Consider the following 18,585-nt stretch of genomic DNA (forward strand, 5'->3'; position numbering starts at 1 on the left):
AGTGTACCACCTGCACAACTGTATGTAGCAACCCTGAGTATTCACAAAAGACCACTATGGTTTCTCCAAGAACAAGTCATGACAGAGTTACTGCATTTCTGCCTTGATTATGGAAGAACCATAGACAAAGAAGATAGACTATGTGGACCTCAGCAAGGTCTCTGACAAGTCTTCTTCAGATAGCCTAGTAGACAAGATGAAGATGTAGGAATTGGACACTGACATAATTAGAAGGATTTAAAACTGGTAAAAATAATCTTATTCAAACGGTGTTGCTTAAGGAATGAACTGATGTTAATAAGAAAGGAGCTAACGGATGTCTTTGGCTCAGTCTCGGGCCTAGCCAATTTATTTTTATTTTACTTATCTATGTGAATGAATATTCATCAATATTTACCAAGTATTTTATGCATGCTGAACCTTGTTACAGCAGGGAAGCTGACACATAAACAAATACATTCAGTAAGTTATTCTTATAACCACATATTACCAGTGACTTGGATAACGATACAGGTTTGCTTATCAACTCTACATATGACATGAAGCAAGAAGGAACAAGCACTATAACAGATAACATAATTCAGAGTAAAAGATTCTGACCACCTGGAATGACAGGTCTATTTAACAAGATTAAAATTTTCACAGAGGGAAATCTAGGGTCTTAAATCTCAGTCCAAAAAAACAACTGGACAACAATGTAGTCTGATACGCTGGAGTTGGTATGGTAGACAGAAGGGTGTAGCTTCATGGGCCAGAGAGACCTGGGTTCAAAGCCCACCTCTGCTACTTCAAGCCACACAACCTTGGGCAAGTCATTTTCCTTCTCTGAGCCTGTTTCCTCATCTGTAAGATGGGACACCACCTGTGGTGCAGAATTATTGACAGGATTCAACTAGAAAATGCATGTATCTGGCACACAGGAGGCACTCAAAAGGAAAATTAATACCATCAACAAAGCACATGCCAAAAACACTGGGGTTTCCATTTCGTTATTACTTCAGTAAACATTTATATGACCTACTAGTCCCTAAGCTGTATCTCAGGACTCAATGGCAAAAAGCCATGGTCCCCGCCTTTAAGGAGCTAACAGTTTTGAGGGTAAGACAAACGAGGAATGACAACAGAGCAAGCTGTGGGTAACACGAGCACAGTAAGTGTGGTGAAAGCGTTTCGGCAGGGTGTTGTGGGAGGAGGAGGAAACCCTCGAGCCCAGATTTCAAAAAGAACTGGCAGTGGGGCTTCCCTGTTGGCACAGTGGTTGAGAGTCTGCCTGCTAATGCGGGGCACAGGGGTTCGAGCCCTGGTCTGGGAGGATCCCACATGCCGCGGAGCAACTGGGCCCGTGAGCCACAGCTGCTGAGCCTGCGCTTCTGGAGCCTGTGCTCCGCGGAGAGAGCCGCGATGGTGAGAGGCCCGCGCACCGCGATGAGGAGTGGCCCTCGCTTGCTGCAGCTGGAGAGGGCCCTCGCACAGCAGCGAAGACCCAACACAGCCATAAATAAATAAATAAATAAAAATATAAATTAAAAAAAAAAAAGCCAAGCCTCTTAAAAAAAAAAAAAAAAAAAAAAAAGAAGAACTGGCAGTGGATTCTCAACAGGGACACCACTTGACATGTTGGGTGGGACAATTCTTTTTCATTTGCTGCTAGCCCCACACATTGCAGAATGTCTAGCACCCCTGGTACCCTCTTAAATGCAGTAATGCCCCGTGGTCATGTCACAAAATACAACAGCTCCACACACTTCCAAATGTCCTTTGGATGGTTGGGAGAGGGGGTGGTCAGCAGCACCAGCCCAAGCCAGTCCCACTGGATGAGGAAGGCTACAGTGGGGAGTAGGGACACTCCAGGCAAAAGGAGGAAGCTCTCTCAGTTCCACGTCTCCAATTCTAGAAACACCCCCATGGCCTCTGCACAAGCTTAGAATGTTCTTGTCCATCCACATGCCCAGCGTCTACTTAATTCCTCTTCTCCCATCAAATCTGAGCTCAACCATCAGTAGAGGGAAGGCTTCCCTGACTCCCTCGTCTCCTGCTTAGGTCAGTTCTCCTGTATACTACCGACAAAAAGCACCATTACCTCCCACTTCACAGCACATGCACAGTTATTTTATACATACTGATGAATGTCAGTCTTCCTTACTAGGAGAAAAGCTCTTTGAGAAAGGAACTGTGTCAGTTTCTCATTGTCCTCCATCAGTCATTGTTTTCCCAGCACCTGACTCAGTCCTAGCACCTCACAGGTGCCCAAAAAATACCTGCTGATGACTGAATCTATGAACAAAGGAAATAGCATGGTATGTTTCAGAAAACACAAAGAGTTCTGTATGGCGAGAAGAAAAGGTTCATGTGGCAGAGTAGCTGGAAACCACACCAGAAAAGTAGGTGAATGCCAAATCATGAAAGGTCTTCCATGAAAAGCTACTGATTTGTATTTTAGCAAAGGTCTGCATTTTAGAAAGGGCACTCCAGCACCAGCTAGGGCCAGACTGCTGAGGCAGGGCAACCAGCTCAGAGGTTGGGCAGGAATATAGGCAGGAAGTGAGAAGGGCCTGAACTAAGGCAGTGGGAGAGGAAATGGAAGCAAAAACGTATCAGGAGATATCAAGGAAGAAGAACCTGTAGAACTCTGATGACTGCCCAGGCTGGGAAGGAGGAAGGGAGGGATGGGATGAGAGGGAAAAGTCCAAGATGACTCCCAGGGTTCATAACGTTTACTCATTGGAATGAATAAATGCAGAAAGTGAATGAGCGAGCGTAAAGAATGGAGAGAGAATCACAGGTTTGGAGAGAAGATGATGAGCTTAGTTTTGGACTCGCAGAGTTTTAGGGCTGGCACTCAGGAGAGCTCTGGACTCAAGATCCAGAGCAGCGGTCACTGGCACAGAAATGAGAGTTCACACTGTGGTTGAGAAGAGCAATGAGTAGAAGGCAGGGCCTTGAGGAAAACTAGCATTTAAAGGACAAAAGGAGGAAAAGAGCCCACAATGGAAACTGAGGGGAAATGGCCAGAGAGAGAGCTCAAAGCAGGAGTGGATTTTATAAGTGAAGGAGTATGAGCAGTGTCAGACGTGCTGAGAACGCAAAAGATAAGGAAGGAAAAGAGTTCCTTCTGTTGCCAGGGGTTCTGGCAACACCAAGGCCTGATGACTTTGAGGAGAGCAGTTTTGGGGGAGGGGTGATGCAGAAGTAGAATTTCAGTGAATGATGACTTCAGGAAGTAGAGGTGGCACCTTGTCCAAGAAAAGTGGCTGGGAAAAGGAGGTGTGACAGGGTACAGCAGAGGTTAATGGGAGGGTGCTTTGTTTTTTTGAAAATTAGAGTAAACAGAGGATACTTAAATTAGAGGGATAAGTTAAACAGGAAAGAAATGGGACAAATGATGGAACCAGGTCCTGAGGAAAAGGAGGAGACAGGATCTCAGCATACGCAAAGGAACTAACCTTAGAACAAACACCATTTTTTCACAGAATTAGAATAAAAGGCAAAGCAATAGGGTCAGCTGGAGATAAGTTTGTAATGCCAGAAGTTGAGGAGCCTTGACTGATGGCTGCAACTCAGTGAAGTCAAAGGCAGGGTAGGAAGCCGGGAGAGGGATGAAGACGTGAGAGACAAGGAGGGACGTGTGGGCAGTGCTGAGAGCCCGGCTGGCTCTCAGATAGTGTGACAGTGTCAAGAGCGTGAAGCGTCTACAACGAGGCCCAGCAGAGCCGCGCAGGGCCTTAGGTTATGGAAAGAAGAGTACAGTCCTGCTGTGCATGGCCAGACTCCCGGAGAAAAGAGGACTTGCTTTCTATGCCACACAGTCACAAAGAGACCAACACACAGGAACAAGTTCAAAGGACGGTAACCAGAAAGAAGAAGGTGTGAAAGTCCCAGAGGCGATCATTCTGTGGCTGGACTGAGACCAGGCAGACAGGATGTCACCCAGCCTAACGAGACCATGGAGATGCATGCCGTCGGCCTGGCAACAAAGCAGCACCTATTCATTCTCCCTTGAACACACAGTGGGGCTTTACTTACACTGGAGAAAGCCAGGAGGCTTTATCTGGAGATAGACAGCAGGAAGGCATTAGTGAATCTTACTTCCCTGGGTAAAAGTGGAGGACAGAGGCCATTCTGACTTCCAAATAAAATCTCTGAGGTCAGGGATAACCAATCAGGGACCACTGATCAAAGAACTTATTATTTATTTCCACAAAGAGGATTCATTCCCCACTCCACCCCCAATATCCTGACTCCTGACTCGAGGTATCATCCAATCAGTTACCAGTCCAGCAAATCCCACTTCCTTGGTCTCTCAAATCCACCCAGCCCTCTCCATCCACATAGCCGCTGCCTTGGTTCTGGCCTCCCTCCTCTGTCACCTGGACCATGGCAAAAGTGCCCTGACTGGTTTCCCTGTGGGTCCTTCCCCACCCAGTGTAATCAGCACATCATTGCCTGGGTAATTTGAAACAGATGAGACCATGTCAGACCCCTGTGTAAAATTCCACAGGACTCCACTCTTCACAGCCACACTTTCAAATAAAGCTTCTTAACATGGCAATTGTAACTGCTACAGCTTATTGTTTACCATCTACTAGTGCCAAGTGAGTAACACATCATCTCATTTGCTTCTCACAGCAACCCTAGGAGGTAGGTTAATGTTTGCCCTTTTTTTGTTGTTGTTTTTTATTCTTTGTTGCTGTTGTTTTGTTTTGGGGTTTTGTTTTGTTGTGTTTTGTTTTTTGCAACACCACACGGCTTGTGGGCTCTCCGTTTCCCGACCAGGGATTGAACCCGGGCCACGGCAGTGAAAGCCCATAATCCTAACCACTAGGCCATCAGGGAGCTCCCTGTTTGTCCTTTTTATAGATGAGGAAACTGAAGCTAAGAAAGGAAGTGACTTGCCCAAGGTCATGAAACTAGCTCAGGGGCAAAGCCAGAAATGGCATACAAGTATCACAACTTCCAAAGTCTGTTCCTCACATGCTATCACCCACAAGATCCTTCATGATCTGGCTTTCCAGAATCACCTCTTTTACAACTGGACACTCCAACTTGGGTGAACTACTTGCAGGTCATTCATTGTACAGGCTTCTGTTTATGCCACTCCCAGTGTCTGCGATATGGTCCCAGCTACCAGCCCTCTTCACCTGACTAAACCTGCTCAACCTTCAGGACCTGGATAAAGCAACACCTCCTCACAGAAGCCTACTGATGCCTCGGCCTGACTTACAAGCACCCTAAGTCCTCCTCCAGCAAACTTCTACAACAGCTTCATTCTATAGTGCTGCTATCTCCTTGACTTAAAAAAAAAAAAAAATTAACTCCTTGAAGACAGGGATGTGTACCTTACTTACTTTGGTATTCCCAGCTTGCAGAGCAGTGGCAGGCATGCAGCAGAAGCTCAATTAGTGTTTACGCTTATTCTCTATTATGAGAAGCTGGCTGAGAACAGAAAAAGGACCCTGTGGTTGAATGAGAGCCCTGTATTCAACTCCTTAAAGGGTTTCAAAATCATGTCACATAAGGAGAAGAGAGGAGTTGGCCAGAAAAGACGCGCCAGTCACACAGCAGAACCGGCAAAGCCAGGAGGAGAGCCCAGGCGGCCTGTCTCCCGTGTTCCAACACTGGAGATTCGGAGCACTTGCTGCCAGGGGACAGGCGGGAATGACTTCGTTAATCAGCAGGAGCTTCCTAGTCAGAAGACCCCGCGCTGAACCAGTCTGAGGGGACGTGACCGGAGACAGAAGGCGAGAGCCGGAGTCAGTGACTCCCTCGAGGAGGGAGGACCAGGATCCTCAGACCCGCCGTGACCCTCGCCCTCACCGCCGAGCTCGCCCCTTCTCCCCGGGGCTCCAAAACCGACCGCGCAGGACCCCACTCCTCCCTCACCAACGCGGCTCACTTACCGCCGCCCAACTTCCGGCAACCACGGCGCTGTCCGCCGCGCGCGCCCCGATGACGCAATGTGGCCCCGCCCCCGCCAGCCGGGAAGGGAGGGGTGTGTGGGTGGGTTTGGAGGAAGTGCGCACATGCGCACCCGGAGCCACGAGCCCGCCAGGTAAAGGAGCCCCTAGCACCCAGCTGAGTGGGAGGAACTTGAGCCGTGGGCAAGGCGGGGCCTCAGGAGGTGGGCTAGGACCCCTTGTGAGAGCTGATGGGGAGACTTTCTCTTATCAGATGTGGGAATGTGTGTATGCCCCTCAGGCTGTTAAAAAAGTGCTCATCCTTCTCGCCAGTGATTTCAGAGGATGACAGGAATTATCATTTCCGTTTTCCAGGAGAGGCAGCATCAAATGTATCACAGGGACCGTTAGGGAGGCAGGTGTGGAGAGACGGCCCTTTTTAATACGTAAAGGCTGGATGAAAGTCAACAGTGACCAACCTGCTCTTTCTAAACCAGGTATTATTTTCAAACCCCACCCCCGCCCGCTATCAGTGGGATAAAGGTATTCATTCTAAATTCTTTACTGAGCCAAGTGCCAAGCATTGGACAGGTGTGGAAGAGACAATAGTGAGTGTAAACCTAATCTGACATGTAAGGCCGTGACTCTGATGTAACTCTATTGACTCCTATTTATTGACTATCATATTTTCATGGTTTCCCATCTTTAGTGGTCACAAAGGTCCTACAAGGTAAAGGTTATATTATCCCCATTTTACACATGAAAGAACAGAGGCTAGGAGAAGTTGTGGCTTGTTGAAGGTTAAAGAGCTTTTGGGCTAGGATTCTAACGGAAGCCTGTTTGCTAAATAAGAAAACAAATCCAGACTTATTAAGTACTTTATTCAGAAGGATTATTGCAAAGGGTGGGGGAGGGGAAGGGGCAAGACTATAGCCGTGGGGAGACCACTCCAGCCGAAAGCTCTGCAGGTGTCTCAAGGGTTATGCAAAAAGAGTTCTTCCTTCTCAGGAAGACTGAAGAAAGCTAGAGAGAACTGGATGTGGAAAAGTGGGAAGAAAGGGTGGCTTGATCCCATAGTAGTAAATCGGAGAATGTTTTACCTTGAGGCCAGTTATATGCTGGCTCAGGCTGAGGGTGGGTCAAAAGAGCCTGGGGAAATGAGAGAAGTTTAAACTTTGGTTGATCAGCATTTTGTTCTGATTGATCAGTGGAGAGCAGTAGTTCAGCAAATCATTTATAAGGTAAAGAACAGGAATTCAGAAGGACTGTGTCTAGCCTTGCCACAGGTAAACAAGGGAAGCATCTCCAAATCTTACGTAGGTCCTATGGGAATGGATGTCTCTTGGCAGTAAACCATTTCCGGAGCACAAAAGAGTGGGGGGATTTCTTCACCATCACTGTTTCTCAAGAGTGCAGGGCTCAGGGAGAATTCAACTTTGTCAACTCTTTCCATTTTATCAGGCTCCTCTCCTGCCACTGCCCCCTCGGACCGCATGCTCGGGTCACACAAAACTAATTCTGCTGTTTAAAGCACACTCTACTCATTCTGCTCTTTTACGTCTCCATCCCTGCAGTATCCTCGTTCTTCCTCTTAGTCTTCAAAACACAGTTTTGAAATGTCGGTGAATCTTAGACAAAATGTTGAAGGAAAAAGAGTCCATACAATATGATTCCACATATGGAAAGTTCTAGAATCAGCAAAACTAATCTATAGTGATAGAAGTCAGATCAGGGGTTGCCTAGGGTATAAAGGGGAGCACTGTCTGCAAAGTGCCATGAGAAACTTTCTGAGGTGATAGAAATGTTCTATATCTTGACTGAGATCAGGATGACATGGGCGTTCACATTTCTGAAAACTCATTGAACTGCACATTTAAAATGGGTGCATTTTACTGTATATATTGAATGTAATAAACTTGGTTTAAAAAAAAAAAAAAACAGTGGGGATGTCACCTCCTAGGTGAAGGCATGCCTGACATCCACCTACCCCTGTGTTTCACTTGATAAAGCACCTGTGAGGCTGAGTTGAAGTTAGTTCTTTATAAGGTTTCCTCTGCTGGACTTTGAGATCCTTGTAATGAATACATTTTTTGGAGTTTCCACCCAGCTCACAATGATTCCTGCTTCTCTGGGAACTGTTCCTCCAGCCATGTTTGGACCACATGTGCCAACTGGCCCCCACCTCCCTTTACAGTTGATTGCATCAGAGGTGGATATAAGATGATTCTTCACCCTCAGCTTTGGACTTTTGAACTGATACTCACAGCGAGTAGGAACAGGAATAATTCACATAGGTCAACAGCAGCAGTCTAGCAGGAACTTCCTTGGACTCTGGTTGTTGAGGTTCCTGTGGCTGCCTTGGCTCAAGCCTTTCAGGGGTGAGGTCATCCAAAGTGTTACTGGATTCGGTTAAGAATCCGCCAGTGCAGGGGACATGGGTTCGAGCCCTGGTCCGGGAAGATCCCACATGCTGCAGAGCAACCAAGCCCATGTGCCACAACTACTGAGCCTGCGCTCTAGACCCCGTGAGCCACAGCTACTGAGCCCTTGTGCCACAACTACTGAGCCTGTGCTCCTAGAACCCGTGCTCCACAACAAGGGAAGCCACCGCCATGAGAAACCCATGCACCACAACGAAGAGTAGCTCCCGCTCACCGCAACTAGAGAAAGCCCGTGCGCAGCAACGAAGACCCAACGCAGCCAAAAATAAATAATTTAAAAACCAGAAAAGACATATTCACCCAAGTGTGCACTGCACCACCAGTTAAAAAAAAAAAAAGTGTTACTGGATTCCACAAAACACCCCAGTAGCCATTCACAAAGCTGGTTTCTGTCGCTTGCAACCCTGCAGTAGGTCCATGAGGTGGAAGCCATGTCTGTATGTCATCCACTGTCTCCTAAGGCCTGGCCCCAAGGACTGGCCCAAGAAGTGCTCAAAAGTGTGTGTTATATTATTAGATGCGGTCTGGGCATCCAAAGTAGATGGTCACTTAGGTCACAGATGTGGCCTCCATGTTAGCATGGAATTAGGGTGAGGCTCAGAGCAGAAGATCTGCCCCTGCTGCCCAGCATGGGGGAGACAGACAACTGGGGAACCAAGATGATGGAGCATCAAAAAAGATGCAAGACCAGGAACCATAAAAAGGCAGAGAATGTTCTCAGACACAGTAGGGCAACGAGGCCCATGACACTTATTCAAGACCACAGAGATCCAGGTCAATGTACTTTCATCACTTGTCTTGCAGCTCAGTTGAAGACCCATCCCCCCCCCAGTGGGAACCACTGCACAACCTAGACTTTGAAAGCCCAAGAAATTGTGGCATGATATGCTGGCAAATTAGGTCTTAACAGCATTGTTTCTTTACAGCACTTAGAATGCGTCACAGCCAGGAGAGCCCTGCATCTTCTTCGCCTTGCTGTTAAGACTTGAATCTACCTTCCAGAAGACCCATCTTCAAAAGAGAGACAAGCGATTTTCTGCCAGCCAAGTAACCAAATGACAAAGTTATCAAATGGCTAATCTACAGACTCATGGATTTTCTAAATGGACATTTTGCTAATGTAAGCAGATAGGGTAGGGGGTCCCCAGAGAAAGAGAACTAGGCCTGGCTTTCCTGACATAAGAGAAGCCATTTTTGGCCTAAGCCATTTTGTGATCTGAGCCTGGCCACAATGCTTATCTTTGAACAGGTCTCTGTAATTAATGATCTTAAAGGAACAACAACAACAAAAAATGCAGGAACAAATGACTGTTATCAGGCAAGAGAAGCAACAACAGCAAAAATAACATATCATTTGTAAAGACTCCCACTTCTGTTCCAATGGTAGAGACTAGCCCTGAAGCACTTTCTTGAGCTGTTTTGCAGAATTTAATTCGCCCCCACCCTCAGATGCTCAACCACCAGATCAACTGGAACCTAACGGCTGATGATGTGGACCTTTTAGGACCCTTGTGACTTCATTCAACGCCCACGCTCCTCCATGAATATACGTGTACCCCTAGCTTAAAACTTCCCAGTTTTGCTGTTGGGGAGGCACTGCTTTGGGAAAGATCCCCGGGGTTCTCCTTACTTGCTGCAAGGAATAAATACTTCCTTCTCCTGCTCTTGGGCTTGGCTGTATCTTTCAGATTGATATGCACCAAGAGGCAAACTCAGTTTTTCGCGTAACACTAACTTACCAATGTCTAAAGTTTATGGCGATTTCTACTGGATGGAATGGCTTTGCAAGCTTTTATAGATTTATATGATGTTGTAGTTGATGGTTTTCATGTTGCCTTCAGAGAGGCATTTGAAAGAATTTTCTCTTTACCAAAAATTAAGGATGGCTTTATTCTTCCTTTGACTATATTTAACTTATGAACACATTAATGAAGAATATATTCTTGAATGTAGGTTTTTCTTGAGTGTATTAATATCATGCCACTCAGTTTATGCTCTGTCTCCTGCTTTTCACTTCTCCTTCTGTCTCCTTTCCCATTCCTCAGTTTCTCACTTTGTCTTCCCCTAAATGTCTCCATCTCTCTGCCTCTTAATCTCTCCCCATCTCTGTCCCTCTACACTTCATTTCCCCCTTCCTCCCTCTTCTGTTCCTTGGTGTCCCCCATCTCTTCCCCTAGATCCCTCCTCTCTGACCCCCCCAACCCCGTAACAGGGAAGAACCTTTGTATTCTATTACAAATTAATCACTAAAGGGATGTTGCCTATAGGCTTAAATTATACATAATGGCCCACCTCTGGGAACCCTGCCTCCCACGTAATGAGCATTAAGTGAAAATACTTTTGTTTAGCTCACAGGAAGCATCCTGACCAGGCCCACCTGCGAATGGCTGCAGGAAGGAAGAAATGAACACATCCCCTCTGAAGTCTGGCCGGAACTAGGACCTTATCCCCTCTCCTTTTAGTATAAAATAAGCCTGAATTCTAACTCGGGAAGATGGCTCTTTGGGACACTAGTCCACCTTCTTTTTGGTCCGCTGGCTTCCCAGATGAAGTCACCATTCCCAGCTCCCACAGCTCGTCTCTTGATTTACTGGCCTGTCCTGCAGGAGCAATAGGAGCTTGGGCTCGGTAACACCCCTGCCTCCCCTAGTTTCCTCTTATTTCTACGCCTTGTTTTCCCCTCTGTCACCTGAAGTCTCTTCACCTCTATTTCTCCCCTCTCTGCAACTTGGTCTCTCCCTGCAACAGCAGTGATCTGGGAACAAAGCATATTGAACCTTCTTCAATATGTGGCTGTGAAGAAAAACAAAAATCTGTTACTCTAACTTCACAACAATTGCAGAAAACGTCTCTTAAAAACCTCACCCAACATGCATTGCTGTAAACCTTGTAAATAGTTAAAAAGAAGCCAACATTTGGTCAATTTGGCAAATTGGTCAGTGGAGGAATTGGCTTTAAGCTCATCAGCTTTAAGTCCATAAAAAGAAACCCAAAGGGGCTTCTGAGTCTGCAAGTTTTAATCTATAATCAAGGTCTCTGACAGCCTTTTCCAAGAAGGTATTTATTTTCATATTTTGGGCAGAGAGCCTGGTTTCAACTGGATTTTGTGTAAGCCATCAGCCACTGATTCTTTCCTGAGTGGGCTAGGGCTGAGTTACGTCTGCACCATAGTCCCTTGTCTTTCATGAATTTAAGAATTAATTCAAGCATACAGACAGGCGTAGGAAGAGCAGGCTGATACCGTGGAAAGGAAGCCCATTCCACAATCAGATCTTGGACCTGGTCCTTATTAATCCCTCTGCGCTTTGGTTTGCCTGTTTGTAAAAATACAGAAATCTGCCTCACGAGGTGTTGTAGAGATTAGATTAGATAACAGTGGTAGAGCACAAAAGTATACGCTCAGTATATTTTAAAACTACTTGAGTCCCCACTGGGTACCATTCACTCTGCAAGCACCATAAACACTGTACACAATAATCCATGGACCTTGTTTATTATGCTCTGGCAATTTATATTGACCATTTTTTGTTCTTGTCAGATTCAAATCCAAGTCTCGTTGACCCAAAGTCAGGGCTCGTAACCACTAGTTGCCTCAACTGTTCATCAACATCAATAACAGGCACTTAGCCATTTGTCTGCGTGGGGTAGTCCTTAAAAGTGCTCCTGGGTCCTGAGGGGTCCCGGGAAGTAACTCTTCCTGGTTTCTGACCTGGAAACAGACCAGCTGCAGGATAACCTAAACCAGGATAAAAGTCTCCTTAACTCCCCCGGTTTTGAGGGAGAAGAGCTTTGGGAGATGCAAAGTAGAGAGTGAAGCTTGTTATAAAAAGTAAGTCCTTTCCTAAAGATGTTTACAAATGTGAATGTATATGTCCTTACAAAACCAAAGAGAAACCTTGTATCAGATCTTGTAACATTTGACATTACATTTCAATACATCTTCTCAGTCCAAGAGACTCAGAAAGGTAGTATTAAATCAATCAAACTTGTAACAGTATAGTTTCAAAGATCATATTTTAGGTAGGTAAAAAATCTCTCATTTTAACAGATCATGCAAACAGGAACATACGACATAAAATACCAGCTTGTACAGGCACTCCCACTAGCTACATAGATTACAGTTTAGCATGAAGTTTTAAAATATAAATCATAACCAGATTGCAATATAAACACCAAGTAAAACTGCGTGTTCCCATGCCTTTGCTAGTTTTGACTTAAGAGGTTTGCCTATAAAAGAACATGATGACTCTTCTTGGATAAACAGCAAAACTCACAGATGAAAATGCACACTGTCCCTTCAAAAGTATCACCTCTGTGGCCACAAACATCTATGTCAGCTCTTCCTGCTCTCAATATACGCTTTTTTTAAAAAATAAATTTATTTATTTATTTATTTTTGGCTGTGTTGGGTCCTCATTGCTGCACGCAGGCTTTCTCTCGTTGCGGTGAGCGGGGACTACTCTTCGTTGCGGTGCGCGGACTTCTCATTGCAGTGGCTTCTCTTGTTGTGGAGCACGGGCTCTAGGTGCGTGGGCTCAGTAGTTGTGGCTCGCAGGCTCTAGAGTGCAGGCTCAGTAGCCGTGGCGCACGGGCTTAGCTGCTCCGCGGAATGTGGGATCTTCCCTGACCAGGGCTCGAACCCATGTCGCCTGTGTTGGCAGGCGGATTCTTAACCACTGCGCCACCAGGGAAGCCCTCAATATACTCCTGAGAATTGCCACCACTCTCAGGAATTTGTGTGTGTGTGTGTGTGCTGAATAGAACAAATTTTTGCCTTTAGTAGAAAATGTGTTACAATGAGCTGAAACCACAGGATGTTCACTCTAGCTCTCCTATAACTAGCTGTGTGATCTCAGGCACCTTATTTCACCTTGCTGCACTTCAATTTGCTTCTCTTGTACTACCACCCTCCTGTTGTGGGGTGTCATGGGGCTTAAATGACATCAACCTGGCACAGCCCTCAAGAAATATGGCTTTCTTCTCTCCACTCCCCTTTTTGGTTTTTAATGAACAACCATTTAAAAAATATTCTTTTCTCTTTGAGGGCAGCATTTAGCTTTTTTTTTTAATAGCAAAAAAGGAATTTGGGTTTGAAAATGATGGATATGCGGACTGCATAATTTCCTATCAACTCTAAGATGTGCGTGAGTGAGAAATAATAAGGCAGAATTTCCAAGGTGGTTCAAACACTGGGTCTGGAGAAAGCTGTAAAAGAGGCTCAGAGGAGAGGTGTTCTGAGAAGTGGCAGTCACAGTGGAATAGCTGTCCTGCCTCTCAAGGTGACCCCTGGCAGGGGACAGCATCTGTCTGTGTGTATCAATATAAGGTCTCTGCACAGTCGTATAGTTCCATTCCAGGAAGGCTCCAGAGTTCTGTCTACTTCTCTACTGGAACTCTACCCACGTATCCCTTCAGTTGCCCATTAATTCGAGTCTGAAAGCTTGAATTACAATGTGAGTCTGAGGCGCCCACATTTCCCTAGGAGCAGGAGAGCTCAACCAGATCCGATTCTCTTGGAAATATTCTGCTCTCAGGGTATAGTCTCTCTGCTGACCACCGCCATCTGCTGTTCTTCCAATGGTGCCTATGAACTTTCCAAACTACCCAGCCCCTAAGGCTATTCTTTTGGCTCCAGAAAGCCCAGGTGTCTGGCAATGCACAGGCTTCCTCCTCTGTTTCCTTCAGGAACATCATAAGCATCACTTAGTTACATCCCCTTGTAGCCTCCCTTAGGAGCGAATGTGCAGAATTTTCTTGAACGTCTTCTTGAAGTTCTCGTTGCACAGGGGGTAGATGAGGGGGTTCAGCGTGGAGTTGATGTAGCCCAGCCAGATGGTGAACATGTGCACATATTGGTTACAGCAGCTCTCGCAGAAGGCAATGACCATGAAGAAGATGAAGTAAGGAATCCAGCAAATGATGAAGGCCACCATGATAAAACCCAATTGTTTGGCGGCCTTCCGTTCTCGGTTCATGTGCAACCCAGACACGTACTGTCTTGAATGTGAGCAAAGCCTCTTCCAGGTGAACTTGATATAATCCAGGCCTGTGCTAGACTCACTTTTCGATTTAGCTTTCCCGGGTGCCACCTCTCGGGGGGTGTCTGAGTCTGTCCGGGAGAAGGACTGGCTGTCACCTAGGATCTGATCCTCTAATACCTCCTTGGCCCCATGCATGTTCAGGCCCTGCTCACCCATCTCAAGCTGGCTCTGGCTCTGGTTGATGGCTACGTATTCCCTGCCACTCCCGTCTGCCTCCATCTGCATCTGCACAATGTTAAGTGGGGAGCAATGGAATTTGTCCAGTTCTCCATCCTTCTCTTGGCTGAAGACACCTGGAGACTTTATCTCCTTCGGGTCTTGGGATGCTGGCTTCAAGACAGGTCCACCACCGGCATCTTTCGGCTTCCTTTTCAGAACCTCCCAGGGAGACTGCTTCCCTGGTTTCTTAGCACCCACGCTGAGGTCCTCTGGCTTCAGCTTATCTTCAGAGAAGGACGGGAGGGATCCACGGATGAGCTCCCGGTGCTGACAGTGCTCCTGTACAGCCTTGTAGATCTTAGCATAGAACCAGAGCATGAGCAAGGTGGGCAGGTAGAAGTTGATGATGGCAGTCACGACCTTGAACCAGGTGACATCGTAGAAGTCCGTCTCGCACTTGTCCTCCCGGTGCCCTGACGTCTTCGACATGAAGCGATGCCAGCCCAGAATGGGAATAACCCACAGGAAGGAGAGAAACCAGGCCACCAAGATGGTGGCCGATGCTCGGGTCTTGGTACGATACCTCAGGTATCTGAGGGGCTGCTGCACAGAGCGGTAGCGATCAACGCACAAGATGAAGATGCTGAAAATGGATGCTGTGCTGGCCACATAGTCCATGGAAAGCCAAAAGAGGCAGAGAGGGCGCCCCAGGGACCACCTGGACATGAGGAGGTAGAGGATGTTCATGGGCATGACGACGGCCCCCACGATCAGATCGGCCACCGAGAGGCTGATGATGTACAGATTCCCCACCGTGTGTAGCTTCCGCTCGCTGCGCACAGCATACAGGACCAGCAGGTTGAGTCCCACTGTGACCAAGGAGATGGCGCTCAGGACCACCACCAGGGGCATCATTTGGGGGTTGGGCGTGGTGGTCTTGTTCCTCTCACACATCTTGTCTTCCAAGACGCTGGAGGAATTGGGAAGGGTCATTGGCACAAGAGTAGCCTCCAGCTATGGCTCACTCCCTGGGAGGAAAGACACAAGGATTCAGGTCAGAGCCCCGGTGATCAGTAGTCACTCGGTGCTATCACAGTGATCAAGCTAGGGTTGTATACTGTAGGGGCTGACAGACACTGCTGGTTACCTACAGCCTATATCCCCTGCTTCTTTAGCCATTCCTTCCTCCCTTCCTTCACTTGATGACTATTTACTGCATTCCTGGGCATTGTTCTAGGTATTGGGAACAGAGCAGTGAACAAAACAAAAACCTCTGTCCTCAAGGAGCTCACATTCTAGTGAGGGGAGGGGTGAGCAAAAACAAGGGGAGGTTTGTACAAGTCCCATGTTGCACATGTCCTGGGAGATGGGCTGCATCATGATTGGTCTCAGCTGCATATGCCCCCTTGTTCCTCTTTGCCAGTGGCTGGTCTAGGAGTGGGTTTGAAACACAACTCCTAGAGGCCAAGGAAGTAGATGGGGAAGTCTCATGGCAGAGATGCGGTTCTGGAAAGTTCTTCCTCTCTGACAAATGAGCAAAACAAGTAAAAGTGTGTTTCCCACTTGCCCTCTTCTTTGTGACAGGAAGTGATGCACGGGGCTATGGCAATCATCTTAGGGCCATCAGGGAAGCACCACTGAGACGCCAGCCCAGAGACCTGTTATTACTGAGCTGCTGAACTGACCCTGGAATCATCTTCCTCAAGGCTGGTTATTATGGGAAATAATTAAATATCTTTTTTGCTTAAGTCACTGTTGTGGGAGTTTTTACTTGCATCTAAAAGCACTCCTAACCAATACAGAAGAGGTTACCAGGACACACAAAGCATGAAATAAATCTAGAAAATCTCCTTAGATGAATGGTTCTCAAATGGGAAGAGGATTATGTTAATTGAGAAAGCATATTCATTATTTCACTTTTGTGTTTGAAATCTTTTTTCGTTACATAAAATATGCAAAGTCATATGTAACAAAACCTTTGCTAGTAGGACTATACTGAAAACAGATTGGATCCTGCTATAGGTGATCCTCAATTGGGGAGGGAGGTCAAAGTAGGTATTAAAACTTCCAGAAGGCATTGTTAGATTTTTATATTAATCAAAAAGTGGTAGGAGTTTAAAGAAAACTGAGAAATACTAACAGAGTGTAAATGTCTCTTTAGCAAAAACATTATTTTTACATTAAGACAAAGCCAGATAAATTCTTGAGTAGAAGGCCAAATTCTTATGATTTTTTAAAGGTAAAAAGCAAGACCCCAAATAAGCAAATGGACCTAATTAAACTTAAAAGCTTTTGCACAGCAAAGGGAACCATCAACAAAATGAAAAGACAACCTACTGAATGGGAGAAAATATTTGCAAATGATATGACTGATAAGGGGTTAATAGCCAATATATATAATTAGCTCATACAACTCAACATCAAAAAAACAACGAGGGCTTCCCTGGTGGCTCAGTGGTTAAGAATCCACCTGCCAATGCAGGGGACACGGGTTCGAGCCCAGGTCCAGGAAGATCCCACATGCTGCGGAGCAGCTAAGCCTGTGCGCCACAACTACTGAGCCTGCGCTCTAGAGCCCGCAAGCCACAACTACTGAGCCCACGCGCCTAAAGCCCGTGCTCCGCAACAAAAGAAGCCACTGCAATGAGAAGCCCGCGCACTGCAACGAAGAGTAGCCCCCGCTTGCCACAACTAGAGAAAGCCCATGTGCAGCAATGAAGACCCAATGCAGTCAAAAATAAATAAATAAATAAATTTAAAAAAGAAAAAACAAAAACAAAGAATCTGATTAAAAAATGGGTAGAAGACCTGAATAGACATTTTTCCAAAGAGGACATGCAGCTGGCCAACAAGCACATGAAAAGATGCTCAACATCACTAATCATCAGGGAAACGCAAATCAAAACCACAATGAGATATCACCTCACACCTATCAGAATGGTTACCATCAAAAAAAAAAAAAAAACCACAAATAACAAATGTTGGTGAGGATGTGGAGAAACGGGAACCCTTGTACACTGTTGGTGGGAATGTAAATTGGTGCAACCATTATGGAGAACAGTATGGAGGTTCCTTAAAAAACTAAAAATAGAACTACCATATGACCCAGCAATTCCACACCTGGGTATATATCTGAAAAAAAACAAAAACACTGATTCAAAAAGATAAATGTACCCCAATGTTCACAGCAGCATTATTTACAATTGCCAAGATATGGAAGCAACCTAAGTGTCCATCAACAGATGAATGGATAAAGAAGATTGTGGTATATATATATATATATATATATATATATATATATATAATGGAATATTACTCAGCCATATAAAAGAATGAAATTTTGCCATTTGCAACAACATGGATGGACTTAGAGGGCATTATGCTTAGTGAAGTAAGTCAGACAGAGAAAGACAAATACTGTATGATATCACTTATATGTGGAATCCAGAAAATAAAACAAACTAGTGAATATAATAGAAAAAATGCGGATTCACAGATAGAGAGAAATAGTGGTTACCAGTGAGGAGAGGGAAGGGGGAAGAGACAAAATAGGGGTAGGGGATTAAGAGGTACAAACTACTGTGTATAAAATAAATAAGCTACAAGGATATATTGTACAACACAGGGAATATAGCCAATATTTTATTATAACTATAAATAACCTATAAAAATATTGAATCACTATGTTGTATGCCTGTGACTTTTACCCATAACAAATATAATATACTTCAACTAAAAAAGAAAAAGCAAGACCCCAAGGCATTTGATCCTTGTGGAAGGAACCCTTTGAGTTACTTTGTTGGAAAAGCACCACTTGGATAGTACGGATTTTGCTCCAGCTCTATCACTAATTTTCTGAGTGATCTCTCAGCCTGCATCTTCTCCCGTGGCATATGTGAGAGGTGGGGAGGTGATCGCTTAAAGACTTTCAGGTCTCCTTTTTTTTTTTTTTTTTTTTAATTTTATAGCTACTTTATTTATTTATTTATTATTTATTTTTGGCTGTGTTGGGTCTTCGGTTCATGCGAGGGCCTTCTCTAGTTGCGGCAA

At 45.6% G+C, this 18,585-nt stretch overlaps 2 protein-coding genes across 16 annotated transcripts in view; both read right to left on the minus strand.

Annotated features, from left to right (window-relative positions):
• Positions 1-5,948, minus strand: part of ATG7 (autophagy related 7) — a 237,849-nt gene extending 231,901 nt beyond the window's left edge. For 9 of the 10 annotated variants that reach the window (XR_014232333.1, XR_014232334.1, XM_082345567.1 and 6 more), the window contains exon 1: positions 5,898-5,947. The gene's annotated coding sequence lies outside the window, so the exon portion shown is untranslated. Of the gene's footprint in view, positions 1-5,897 lie in introns of all 10 variants that reach the window. The other variant, XM_082345564.1, reaches the window with a different exon arrangement.
• A 441-nt stretch (positions 5,949-6,389) lies between these two features.
• The window catches only part of HRH1 (histamine receptor H1), an 89,483-nt gene continuing 77,287 nt past the window's right edge, over positions 6,390-18,585 (minus strand). For 5 of the 6 annotated variants that reach the window (XM_082345594.1, XM_082345599.1, XM_082345595.1 and 2 more), the window contains one exon: positions 6,390-15,563. In XM_082345594.1, coding sequence (XP_082201720.1) covers positions 14,065-15,528 — 1,464 coding nt within the window. In that variant the 5' untranslated portion in view covers positions 15,529-15,563 and the 3' untranslated portion in view covers positions 6,390-14,064. Of the gene's footprint in view, positions 18,453-18,585 lie in introns of all 6 variants that reach the window. The other variant, XM_082345598.1, reaches the window with a different exon arrangement.

The sequence above is a fragment of the Balaenoptera borealis genome (assembly GCF_965194805.1).
Source record: "Balaenoptera borealis genome assembly, chromosome: 12".
NCBI classification, from domain to species: Eukaryota; Metazoa; Chordata; class Mammalia; order Artiodactyla; family Balaenopteridae; genus Balaenoptera; species Balaenoptera borealis.